Source organism: Sminthopsis crassicaudata, chromosome 4 (genome assembly GCF_048593235.1).
Source record: "Sminthopsis crassicaudata isolate SCR6 chromosome 4, ASM4859323v1, whole genome shotgun sequence".
In the NCBI taxonomy this organism is placed as follows: Eukaryota; Metazoa; Chordata; class Mammalia; order Dasyuromorphia; family Dasyuridae; genus Sminthopsis; species Sminthopsis crassicaudata.
The window spans coordinates 378,904,207-378,917,790 of NC_133620.1; the positions used below are offsets into that span (position 1 = coordinate 378,904,207).

Sequence of the window (13,584 nt, forward strand, 5' to 3'; positions counted from 1 at the left end):
CAGTTTTAAAATCCCTTGAACAAGATGTTCTCCAAGACTATTTTTCCCCCCTGAGGCTGGGGTTAAGTGACTTACCCAGGGTCACACAGGAAGTGCTAAGTGTCTGAGACCATATTTGAACTATGGTCCTCCTGAATTCAAGGCTGGTGCTCTATCCACTGCGCCACCTAGCTGCCCCCTCTCCAAGATTATTTTTATTGATTAATATTTTTACTCTCAAGTGCCACTAGAATCCTATTCCTGACCATACTTTTATAATCAGAAATATTTTCTTTTTACTTTATTCCTTTGAATCATAGAATTATAGATCAGGAAGTAAGATGATCTGGTCCTCTTTTAATAGAAAAGGCTGCTGAAACCTAGAAAGATCAGGTAACTTGTTACAGTGTTTAAAAGTGGCAGAGTCAGCACTGGAATCCAGATCTTCTGCATGTCAATCTATTGCTCTTTTTACTCTGCTTCACTGCCCCCTGGGGCTCATTTGGATCAGTGATTTCTGTTTGTCTGCTACAATGCATTTAATACATTTTGTGTGCTTTTTGAAAGAAAATTCTTAGGATGAAACCACTTTCTTTCCTTTTTCTTTTGAACTTAATCAGCACTAAGCAAAATGAGCATTTTCATATATAAATCCAAAAAAGAGGATTGTACATAAAGTGGTAGATCTGTTTTATAAACAGCTTGCTATTTACTTTAAGCATATAACAAATTCTCCAAAGCTATCCATTTTTTCACTGGCCTTCGTTCTGTTGCCTTCTGTGCTTTAAAAAAAAATGCTTCAGTGATCTTTTTCAAACTTAAAAAATTATAAACCTGTTGCTGGCCTCCTTACTCTGAAAGAAAAATAGATAGCTTGTATCAGCTGTGTATAACCAAGCTAAATAAGTCCCCATGTTGGCCATGCTCACAGATGTGCATCTCATTCTGAACCCTTAGACCCTCACTTCTTTGTCAGGAAGTTTGATAAAGTATTAACTTCACGGGTTCTTGGGAATCTAGGTGGTTATTTTGTGGATCAGAATTCTTAAGTCTTTAAAAGTTTTTTTTTCTTTTTTCTCCCTTAATTAAAGCTTTTAATTTTTTTCAAAACATATGCATGATTAATTTTTCAACACTGACCCTTGCAAAACCTTGTGTTCCAAATTTCCCCTCCCTTCCTTGCATCCCCTCCCTTAGATGGCAAGTAATTCAATATATGTTAAACACGTTAAAAATATATATTAAATCCAATATATGTATACATATTTATACAATTATCTTATCTGCACAAGAAAAATAAGATTAAAAATGAGAAAAAATAAAATGCAAACAAACAAGAGTAAAAATGCTATGTTGTGATTTACACTCAGTTGCCACAGCCCCTCTCTCTGCGTGTAAATGGTTTGCTTCATCACAAGATCATTGGAACTGGCCTCAATCATCTCATTGTTGCAAGGAGCCATGTCCATTGAAATTGTTCATCGTATAATCTTGTTGCCATGTACAGTGATCTTAATAGTCAAAAAATTGTTTTTCTTACAGTATTGCTATTATTATAAAATATTCTCTAGTCTTCCCAGTTTTTTCTGAAACCATCTATTTCTTCATTTCTTATGGCACACATTACATTCATTTATGGCAATTGGTTTAGCCATTCCTTAACTTCCCTTTTCCCCCCTTTTATTTGTTACTGTGCAAAGAACTGGTATTAATATTTTTGTTTATATGTATCCCTCTCTTCTTTTTGGGAAATCTTTAGGGTATGGATCCAATAGTAATGACTTTTTGGATCAAAAGTTATACACAGTTTAATGACTTTTTGAATAGAGTTCTTAGATGCTTTCTCGTATGGCTAAACCAATCCATAATCTCTAATCAGTAGTACATTAATGTACATGTTTTCTCATATCTTTTCCAATAATAGCCATATTTGTCAATCTTATGAATGGAAGGTGGAGCCCCTTGAGTTATTTTAACTTGCATTTCTCTTATTAGTGCTTTGGATTATTTAAAAATGATTGTTGAAAACTTGGATCTTGGATTTTTCCCTCTGAGAACTTCCTGTTTATATATTTTGACCATTTATCTGAACAAAACAATTTTAAAATATTATTTGTCTCTACATTTTTATTTACTACTTTAGTTAAGTCTTTGCTGTTCCTTACTGTCTTGACATTGTAATGTTAAGTCCTTGTGAATTTTATTTGTTTCTATCATCTTAGACACTTTTTCTGGGCTTGTGAATAGTATAACCCCTGCATCTTAATGCATTTTGGACTTTTTTTCCTATCTGATACCTAACATCAGCCTCCACTCTGGCTGTATTATTTTTAATCACATCTTGTTTAATCTCTTAATTATGTATACTTAATTTATTATTTCAAGTATAGTATTAATAATTATTAAAATGACTTAGGAACTCATTTTTTCCTCCTATTTGTCTCAGTGTGCAAAAGCAGCTTTTAGCAGCTGCTTTTCTTATTATGCATGTATTTTTTTTTCTTTTTCTGATATAATAGGTAACTTTGATTTCAGCTCTGTGTCTTTTAACTTTGCTTAAGAAAGACTAGGTTGGGTGGCTGTTCAGTCATCTAAACTGGTGAAGGATCAGTAGAATGATGTTTTTGGGAGAAATTACAGAATTTTAATAGAGTTATAGTTCTAAATGTTTTCTTTCACATTTTTTTAGAGTAACTAAATATCGAACCTTTGTAATGCTCAAATAAAATTAATTAGGTACTCTTTATAAGCAAGATAACAATGCAACAAGTATTTATTAAGTGTTTACTATGTGCCAGGATGGAGCCAGGTAGGTGATACAGAAAATAGAGCATCAGAGTGAGGAAGACTTGAGTTCAAATGTGGCCTCAAACACTTATTAGATGTTTGCCTCAGTTTTCTCATCTGTAAAATGAGCTGGAGAAGGAATAATGCTAAACCACTGCAATATATTTGCCAAGAAAACCCAAATAGGGTCACAAAGAGAGATGACTGAATAGCCACAAAATGTACCAGGATTTGTACTAAACTCTAGGGATATAAATACAAGCAAAAAAAGAAAGAATGAAAGGGGGGGAAAAAAAAAAAGCTAGTCCTGCCCTCACTCAATACACATATGTTCTAATCGGGGAAGATTAAGAGAGCTGGAAAAGAGAGTAAGAGTGCTAATGGTGTTGAAGTCTGACTAGTTAGAAGCACAGCTTCTATGTACTAGAACTTTGCCCTTCTATTGGAAGTATGCCATAGTACACTTATGGAGGGAAAATTGTCAGCTCTCCAGGTGATTTCAGAAAGATCATTCTGTAATGTGATTAATATGAAGATTATGGATCCCATTGTATATAATGTTTGCATTCTGATTAATCTTCATGTACCCTTCACAAATTTGTGATCTGAAGAGGACTATTTTTTGTCTTTTAAAGCAAAACAATTGTTTATGTATCTTCTGTTAAACATTCACTTTTTTCTTTAGACTTACAAGTCAAGTTTTTGAACTTTGGAGCCATTGGGGCTACAGTTATGCTAACTGGAGATCACCTAGTTTAGTTTTATAGATGAGGAACCGGAGGACCAAAGAGATTAATTTGCTCATGTTCAATTAGTGAATTTGTTTTTTTAAGAAACACATCAGGATTAATACCTCAAACCTAATTTTCTAATTTTCCCATTATGCTATGGTCTTAGGATAACATTTTTAAGAAAAAGAAAAGAAAAATAGGCATGGCTGTTGTGAAGAATAAGAATAATACACCAGCAGTTATTATTTTAAATTAATTTCTCAATTACATGTAGACAAAATTTTTTAACATGCTCTCTCCTTCATCTTCCCATTCCTTGAGAAGGCAAACAATTTGATATTGATTATGCATGTTCAATCATACAAAAAAAATTCCATGTTTAAAACCAAAAACACCCCAAGAATAATAAAGAAAATTAAAAAAAACATATGTTTCAGTCTGTGTTTGTAGACCCTCCATTCTTTCTCTGGAGATGTACAGAATTTTTTGATTACTCTTTAGAATTATCTTTGATTATTGTATTGATCAGAATAGCTCAATCACAGTTGATCATCTTGCCATTATTGTATACAGTGTTCTTCTGGTTCTACTCAGTTTACTTTGCATGAGTTCATAGAAATCTTTCCAGGTTTTTCATCATCTTTTCTATTAGCACAAGAGTATTCCATTACAATCAAACACTCATTTATTACTCAGTTAATGGACTTCCTCTCAATTTCCAATTCTTTGCCATTGCAAAAAGAGCTGCTATAAATATTTTTGTACATACAGACCTTTTTCTTTGATCTTTTTGGAGTACAGACCTAGTGGTGTCAAAGGATATGCACAGTTTTATAGCCCTTTGGATGTATTTTCAAATTGCTTTCTAGAATAGAGCATGCCAATAATGTATTAGTATCTCTGTTTTTCCCCATCCCTTCCAATATTTGTCATTTTCCTTTTTTGTCCATTAGGAAATCTGATAGTTGTAAGGTGGTACTTCAGAATTGTTTTAATTTGCATTTTGCTAACACATAGTGATTTAAGTGATTTTTTTAATATGATTGTATATTTTTTTTCTTCTTAAAACTGCCTGTTCTTATCCTTTGATCACTGATCATTTGGACAATGACATCTTAAAAATTCAGCAAAACACTTATTACAATAAATTTTTAAATTTTATTTTAAACATAAATATATCCAGCAAAGCACAAAAATAGATTAGCTTACTTAACAGCTTTCTCTTTCATTATATATAATTTTCTTCTCCCCCCCCCCCCCCAGGCTGGGGTTAAGTGACTTGCCCAGGGTCACACAGCTAGGAAGTGTTAAGTGTCTGAGATCTGATTTGAACTTGGGTCCTCCTGAATTGAATTCAAGGCTGGTGCTCTATCCACTGCTCCACCTGGCTGCCCCCCATTATATATAATTTTCAGTAGATGTGTTTCTTTGTTGATATGTCTACATCTAGTGTTCTTAACCTTTTCAGTGTCATACACCCTTTTAGTGGCCTGATGAAACCTAGGAATCCCTTCTCAGAATAACGTTTTTAAATTGTTCACGGAAATGCTAAATTTTAGAGGTGAGTGAAAATAAAAATTTTTTTCTTCATACAAATTAATGAACCTCTTGAAATCTGTCCATAAACTTCAAGTTAAGAACTTTTGTCCCAAATAAACGTATAGACTCAAAAAATATTTTAGAATAGTAAATACAGTTTACAAGGAATCAGGATCTTTTCACTTTTGTGAACCTTGCATATGTTGTTATTGATGTGTTTGATACTCATTTTGGGGAGTTCGTTTATTATAATTTTTTGCTATTTCCTGCATTGTCCTTGTGAGATGAGTCCAACCTTGTGAAAAACAAAAGGCATTAATGCTTTTGCCATGAGCAAGTTATACAGGATAATATTGCCAGGATTTGGAATTAGAACTCAGATGTCTTGAGAGTTTCCCTTGCTGCTAGGTCCATTGAGTCATACTATTTCCTATTTTGATCCCAGATTGCAAAACATCCAGAAAAAAAAAAAAAACTGTTTATAGTTGACTAGAAGAAAAAAGCATCTGATCTTTCACTGGAGAAAACTGATAAGAAGAGTTTCAAAGCCTTTTCAGATTCTTATCATTATGATTTGAAATGAAGAACAGAATTCTTTTTCTCTAAGTAATCCAAAGTGTTTTGCAAATCTTAAATTGCCTAAAAGGCATCAACCTTCATACCATATATCTCCCATATAGGTAGGTAAAGTAGAATTTTTAAATCTTTTCCTTCACTCAGAACTATTAGTAATAAAATAACATGTAGATAGTGCTTAGGATTGAAATGATTAAGTGATCATCCTTTTTGCATAAGAAATTAAATTATCAGAGTCCTTTTTCTCTTTGATGCTTGATAGTGGAAATGCATTTAAGAAAAAAGGAAGAGAAGATGAATTAAAACTAAATAACACATGGTAACCTGATACCGGATAGCTACCACTATGAATGTATCATATGAATCACAGAATTTGGGAGTTGGAAGCAACTTTTTTTTAATTAATTTTATAATTATAACATTTTTTGACAGTACATATGCATAGGTAATTTTTTTACAACATTATCCCTTGTACTCCCTTCTGTTCCAAAATTTTCTCCTCCTTCCCTCCACCCCCTCCCTTAGATGGCAGGCATTCCCATACATATTAAGTATCTTATAGTATATCCTAGGTACAATATATATGTGCAGAACTGAATTTTGTTGTTGTTGTTGCAAAGGTAGAATTGGATTCGGAAGGTAAAAATAACCTGGGGAGAAAAACAAAAAATGCTCTCAGTTTACACTCATTTCCCAGTGTTCCTTCCCTGGGTGTAGCTGATTCTGTCCATTATTGATCAATTGGAATTGGATTAGCTCTTCTCTATGTTGAAGATATCCACTTCCATCAGAATACATCCTCATACAGTATCATTGTTGAAGTGTATAATGATCTTCTGGTTCTATTCATTTCACTCAGCATCAGTTGATGTAAGTCTCTCCAAGCCTCTCTGTATTCATCCTGCTGGTCATTTCTTACAGAACAATAATATTCCATAATATTCATATACCATAATTTACCCAACCATTCTCCAGTTGATGGGCATCCATTCATTTTCCAGTTTTTAGCCACTACAAAAAGGGCTGCCACAAACATTTTGGCACATAGAGGTCCCTTTCCCTTCTTTAGTATTTCCTTGGGATATAAGCCCAGTAGTCGCACTGCTAGATCAAAGGGTATGCACAGTTTGGTAACTTTTTGGGCATAATGAATTGGAAGCAACTTATGCGACCATCTGTTTCAACTTGTGAGTTTGGCAAGTCAGATATTCTTTCACAGCCTCAGTTAATTTATAAAATGGGGGATTATTGTAGCAGCTCCTTTACAGAGTTGTGAGGACCAAATGAAAAAAAAAAATGCCCTTAAAGTCTTGTAAATCTTGAAGCACTATATGAGCATAAGTACCAGCTTATCAAAAGCTAATACTTTGCATGACAGAAACCCCGATCCAGCCCTATATCTAAGATTCTGTGCAGCTAGAGGAACAACATCTGAAATCTGAAAATTAAAAACAGTAACTGTTGTAGGTAGAGTAAGAAAAGTTGACTTTCAACATTCCAGGAACATCTCTTCAGCTAGAGATAGATAGTTGGAATCATGTTGTATTTGAAATGGTTGAAGAAAATGCAATTATTAAAGATTGAAGTGCCACATGTTAGCTAACTTCAGACATTTGAAGAGCTGTCATAAGCAATAGAAAGTAAACTTTTTTTCTTTTGCTTCAAAGGGAAGTATTTAAATTAATGAGTGAAAGTTAACAAGAATGCAAATGTTGGTGGAATAAAGATGAGCTTCTTATAGCTTATAGTAACAATTTCCTTATCATTGTTAGTTTTTAAGCTAGAGGTTTAAAATATGTTTGAATTAGTTTAGAACAGAAGTCTCAAACAGAAAGTCAGTGTTGTCAGAAGCAGATTAAGTGCAATTGAGAAATATTTAATATATTAATTGATATAATAATAATAAATATATACATATAATTATAACAAAAACATACCAAAACATATGTCATTATCATATCTATTATATAAATTAATATTGTTGTTTTATTACAATATGTTTTTAATATTAATTGAAAATGTCAGTATGCTTTCTGCAAGCATCTTTATATATAGAGTAGCGCCCCCATTCCTTTGTGTTTCTATTTAACTTTGATACCATAGGTTTAGAGGAGATTCCAACTTTAAGGGAAGGTTCAAGTAAATGATCTCTTCAGGTCTCTAATAGCTCTCAGTCCTTGATCTACAATTAGCTTGTTCTACCATTACTTCAGGCTCATATCTTTGAGATCAAACTGGTCTTGTTTGGGGGGAAAATATCTTTCTTCTGAATTCCCATATCTACCAATGATATAGCAGCCCTAGTTACTCAGATAAAAAATAAATAAATAAATAAACCTTTTTATCTTTGACTTTTTATTCTTTATAGTTTTATTTCTCTTCCTTCTCTCCCTATTCCTCCACTCCATTTACTGGTCAGGAGTAAAATCCTTACTGATTTATCATTTTAATATTTTCCCATTTTCCCCTGTCACTGAAGCCCTATTCTGGATGCTTCATTGTAATCCATAGGTGATTTAATTTCTTAAAAATATGCCAAATATTTGCTGGTTTGTTAATGAGAAGTTTTTTATTAGTCCTTTGGGTAACTTATCTCACAATCTTGAATTATCCTCTTGTGGCTTATTTTTCTGTTCTCTCATTTTTACCTTTTGAATGTACTTATCTGTGCAGGTGGAATATGCTGTTTTGATAATGAGGTAAAAGATGTTAGTTACCATAGCATCTGTACTTATATAATTTCACCAACAAAATTACTGGTTAACCTAATTGAATTTTGAGACAATTCTGAATTTTTTTTAACCCAAGTCAGACTTAATACTTGCTGAAATGCCTTGAATTCAGTGGGAAGAAAATAATCAAAAAAATTTCTGTTTTGCAGAAGCATCTTTTTTGAACTTCCATGATTCTTCAGACTGTGAGCCAAAAGGATCACCACCCTGTGACTCCTTGCTTTCCCTTAATGCTGAAAAGATTCTGGTATGTCTCTCTTATCCCTGCCTTGTGGCCCAATTAAATGGTGAAATTCTAAGTACTCAAGTTAATTGTGTTTATTGACCAGAAATTGTCTGCATGGATAAAATCTATGTGTCTCATAAGCAGGAGTCATCTAAAATTGGATCTAGATTGAATCATTGGTTGTGAATTAGAGAAATTGAACATCCTAGGTCATATGACTTCATTGAATACCATGGGTGGGAGGCTGAATACTTGATTCTTTTATAATTAGGTGAAAGCATAACCTACATTTTTCCAGTCCTAATTTATGTAGATCTCTTGACTGTATAGATTCAATTGTGCAAGAAAGTTCCCTCTTGTACTCCAAGTTGAACAGCAATGGAATTTTCATAAAAAAATTTTTTTTTTTTTTATAAAAAGATTCTTCTAAATGAAAAAGGTGTTTTTTTTTTTTCCCTCTCAAAGTCAGTATCATTGAAAATAATTGGGCTTAAATTAGAAAACGATCACCTTATAATTTTCATACAACTATGAAAACTAACCTATGCTAGTCAGTTCAAGATAATAATCTTTAGAAGAGAGATCAGTCTCATTTTTCTCCATTATTTGTTTTTGTAAGTTAAGAATTTAATTATTCTACCAATTATCATAGTTCACATTTATATGTTGGCTTAATATTTACAAAGTACTTAATGGTTGTCCCACCCTCATAATATAACTAATATAAGTTTTTAATTTCCTTTTTCATATGAGGAAAAAATGGCTTTGAAGAAGATAATTACTTGTCTGGAGTTATGCAGACTATAAGTGTCATAGCTGCTCTTCATACTGAGGTCTCCTTTCCTAAGTATAGCATCCTTCAGTATCATGCAGTGCTTCAATGTAATGCTAGTATGACCAGTAATAACTTCATATAGAGCTTAAAATTGGGAACCTTTTTATGCGCATTTAATCTTGAAACTGTGATAGTGTTCATTTGCCATAATTTTTCTTCCTCCTTTCCTTCCTTCCTTCTTTCCTTCCCTCCTTCCTCCCTTTCTTTTCTCCTTCCTTTTCTCCTTTCCTACTTCCTTCCTTTTCCCCTCTCTTTCTCCTTCCTTTCCTCTTTCCTTTTTCCCTCCTTCCATTCCTCTCTCTCTCCTTTCTTCCCTCCCTCCCTCTCTTCCTCTCTCTGTCCTTCTTTCCCTTCCTCTTTTCCTCCTTTCCTCCTTTCCTCTGTTTTATTTCACACTCCTATCACATCACCATAATTATGACTTACCAATTTAAACTGAAAACTTGGTTCTGGAAAGGTATGTGTCTTTGGGTATAGTGGGAAGATGGTGTCACAGCCTGAAATGTTAGGGAATGAGGAAGAGACATGTCAATGGATATTATTGATGGGGCTCTTGCAATTTCTGGCTACTTGAAGTTTTAGTTCATAGGGCATAGGGTAAATCTTGAAGCCATACAGCCTGGGTACAATTGTTTGGCAGACCATTTGTATTCAAGCTGCACCATGAAGAGCATGTTAAAAAGTAATCAGTGCCAAAGTAAACACCATCTGTGTGGCAGTACCTGGACAACTTGGGTGTGTAAACATCTATTTACTTGGGGCAATAATGCTTTACCATGGCCTTACTGGTATTTCAGATAGTCCAGTGATGCTTTTCACAATATACATGGGAACAGACTCCCTATTGGTATTTTTCCAACTTCTGAGTGATGCTATATTTTATGAGCAATGTAGTGGGCCTGGATCAGTCTGTATGGGATCTTGCTTGTCTGCTCACTTAAGTTTTTCTGATTGGAATTGTCTTAACAGCTTCCAAATCAAAGATCATGTCTAGTGACTGCCTATAGTGTTTGTTCATTGAGCCTTGTACTTACCATGTGCTAGATACACCTCATTGTGAAGAGCTTGGGCCTACCAAGGAGACAGCCATAGCCTCCTTTTCTCTTCTGTCTCGTGGTACAAAAGAGAGACCATAGGATTTGGACTCAAGATTTTGATGGTAAGCTCTATAAATTCAAAATAGAAACACCCCCCCCCCAAAAAAAAGCCATAGCAGATGTGTATAGACATACCCATAACCTGCTTGGCATGAATTTATAAATGTGTTTGTAAATGCTTCACAAAGAGGAAGGAAAAGTATTCTAGTCACACCCAGCCACACAGGACGTGACACATCCCTTAGATTTTGTTAAATCTGTTAGATTGCAGTCAATCAACAAACATTTATTACAAACACTGTTTTGAGGATAAAATATGAAGAATAAATTAACCCACCCCTCATAAGTTGCTTATATTTTTATGGGTATAGAGTATATATATATATAATTACATGCAGAATAAATATAAAGAGAATATATACAAATACATTCAAAATAGTTAAATACAAGGTTCTTTGGGAAAGGACATTCATTTGGGGGATCAGGAAAAGGTTCATGTAGAAGGTGGTTCTTGATCTGTATCTAGAAGGAAGAAAGGGATTCTGTGAGGCAGAAAATGTCTTCCAGATATTGGGAGTAGCCAGAGCAAAAACAGAGGGACAACAGATGGTGTTTTGTGTGGAAACTTAGGGGAAAGGCCAGCTTGGCTGAAGCTTAGAGTTTAGGAGGGAGACTATGTCCATCGAGATTGGAGAGATAGATTAGGGCCTGTTCATGAAAAGCTTTAAAAGCTAAACAGTGGGGTTTTTATTTTATCCTAGAGAAAATAAGGAGCTCCTGGAGTTTCAGAATGTATCCCATCTCTAAGGCAGAAATAGAATGGAAATGATATCATTTCTGTCTTACATGACCAAAGTGAGAATAGACATATGGAGAGGGAGAAAGAGAGAATCCTTGACCAATTTAGGTTCCTTATCCAAATGATCTCTCTAATTTCATAGGGTAATCCAAAATGGAGGTGCCATTTGAAAATTTCTGCAATAGATCTCTGTAGTATGAAGGCCAATCTGGCATGGGGTTACTGCAAAGTTGTTCTAATGTACCTCCTGCAAGTAAACTAACTATTTGTATGAACTCCCAATATATGTGACACCCCCCCATTATATATTTAGAAGCCATTGGAAATCAAACAGTAACATGTAGGTGCAGGTTTCCCTATTCCCCTAAGAAGCCAGATTTACATGGATTAGATCTCATCATGGGAGCTAATTCATATGGGTAAATTTCTTTCTTTGAGTTATTATCCTCACCTGTTGTTACTCAAGGAAATTATTCAAAATCTCCGAAGTTCCATTTCCTTTGATTCTACCCTGCCTGAGTAACTCACTGAATAACTCCAAATAGGACACTATTCAAGAACCATGTAGAAAGGGAAGTAATTTAGAAGAGGAAAAAAAACACCAAAAAACTGACAGATCAGTTTAATCTTTCTTTAGAATCTTTTCCATTCCTTGATCCTTTCTTGTAGAGTACAACAAAGGAGAAAGAACCAGATTTCTCTTTACCAACTTTCTTTTCCTAATGGCATATGAGAATTACATGTGTTCACCTAAAATTTCTTTGCATTTAATTCAGAGTAAAATCCTGGTACTGAAACTTGTGAATTCCAAAGTTGGTAGCAGTCAGGGCACAGAGAGACTTTATGTAGAACTATACAGCGAATGTAGACTATTGACTTCTCATTTGTCCAAAGTTCAGGTGTTCCCAAATTTGAGAGATTGCAAGTTTAAAGGCTCAAGGACTGATGTTCTAGAGTCCAGCTTCTTAAACTGCCCCAATATGGAATCTTGCAATTGAATATGTGGATTGTGAAATTATGATTTTTTTAAAATCAGACAATGTTTTGATTTATATACCTATTTATATACCTATAAACATAGGTATATAAAATATAAAATAGGGCTCATGTCTTGAGCAAAAAGGAGTTGTGAGTGGAAAAAGTTTTAAGAATCCTTCTAGAGGAAGAAGGAATTTCCTCATGCTCCTTTGAAGATGGAAGAGATCTGCTTCAAGTTCCTAAAGTATATACTACCTAGAAAGCAAGTCCAGTATGTAAATTAGATCTTAAAGATCTGATGTGAAATAAATTAATTGTTTAGCTATTCTCAAAGTATATTTTTACCTGTTAGGATTTTAAGCCTACAGGCTAGTGCTATGTATAGCACTGTGTAGGAGACTATATGGGAACTGTGGAAAAGAGGTATTTGCTGTAATGTCAAAAGATTATCCCAATGACAACTCGACATTCAATTCCTTTCAAGGTTAGGGAGAGTTGATGGATTATTCAAGTGGTTTTTCTGTTTCTAAACCTGGTTATGAATTCTTGTGAGTCCTTTGAGTCTTCTGCATTTTTTGTAGGGTAAAATAAAGATATATATGTGTGTGTGTGTGTGTGTGTGTGTGTGTGTGTGTGTGTGTGTGTGTGTGTGTGTGTAATTTGCATATGCTTCCATGTCTGTTTGGGAGCTGGAGATATCTTTTATGGGTGGAATATGGATAGAAGTTATATTAGAACTTTGTCTTGAGAGATTTCCTTGAGTAATTCAAAGTGAGAGAAATGTGTCAAAGTGAGAAATTAACTTTCATGGAACAGTGGACCAGGTCCATGTGAATCTAGAGTCTTTGGGGAGATCTTGGACCATGGATTACAGCTGTTCCAAAGGTGGCTTTTGCCTGGACTTCTCAGAGTAGTATTAGTGATTCAGTAAAACTTTTCTGACATGGTATCCTTGCAGGTTACATCAGACTGATTCTAAGCAGTGACTTGTATTTTAAACAGCCACTTTTTTTCTTTACCTGTTAGACTGTCACTGTATAATCTGAACATTAACAAGGATTTGGAGCATCTGTGGTAAGATTACTAATGGAAATCACCTTCTCTTCCAATAATATAATTCAGTATAACCTAATGATTCACAGGATTCACAGGATCTCTCCTACCTAATCTATGTCAGTCATTATCTTAAAAGCACAAAAATAAATTAGAAGAATGTCACAAATGTTTAAGATAGGTAATGTAGTAGATAGAATGCTGGATCTGGAGTTAGGAAGATCTAATTTCAATTGCAGCTTCAGACACTTT

The 13,584-nt window shown here is 34.2% G+C and overlaps 1 protein-coding gene across 5 annotated transcripts in view; it reads left to right on the top strand.

The window, feature by feature from the left end:
• Positions 1-13,584, top strand: part of TTC13 (tetratricopeptide repeat domain 13) — a 79,121-nt gene that overhangs the window by 7,948 nt on the left and 57,589 nt on the right. For 2 of the 5 annotated variants that reach the window (XM_074262347.1, XM_074262348.1), the window contains exon 2: positions 8,494-8,591. In XM_074262347.1, the coding sequence (XP_074118448.1) occupies positions 8,494-8,591 (98 nt within the window). Of the gene's footprint in view, positions 1-4,943; positions 5,059-8,493; positions 8,592-10,449; positions 10,565-13,305; positions 13,354-13,584 lie in introns of those variants that run through there. The other 3 variants (XM_074262352.1, XM_074262349.1, XM_074262351.1) reach the window with 3 other exon arrangements.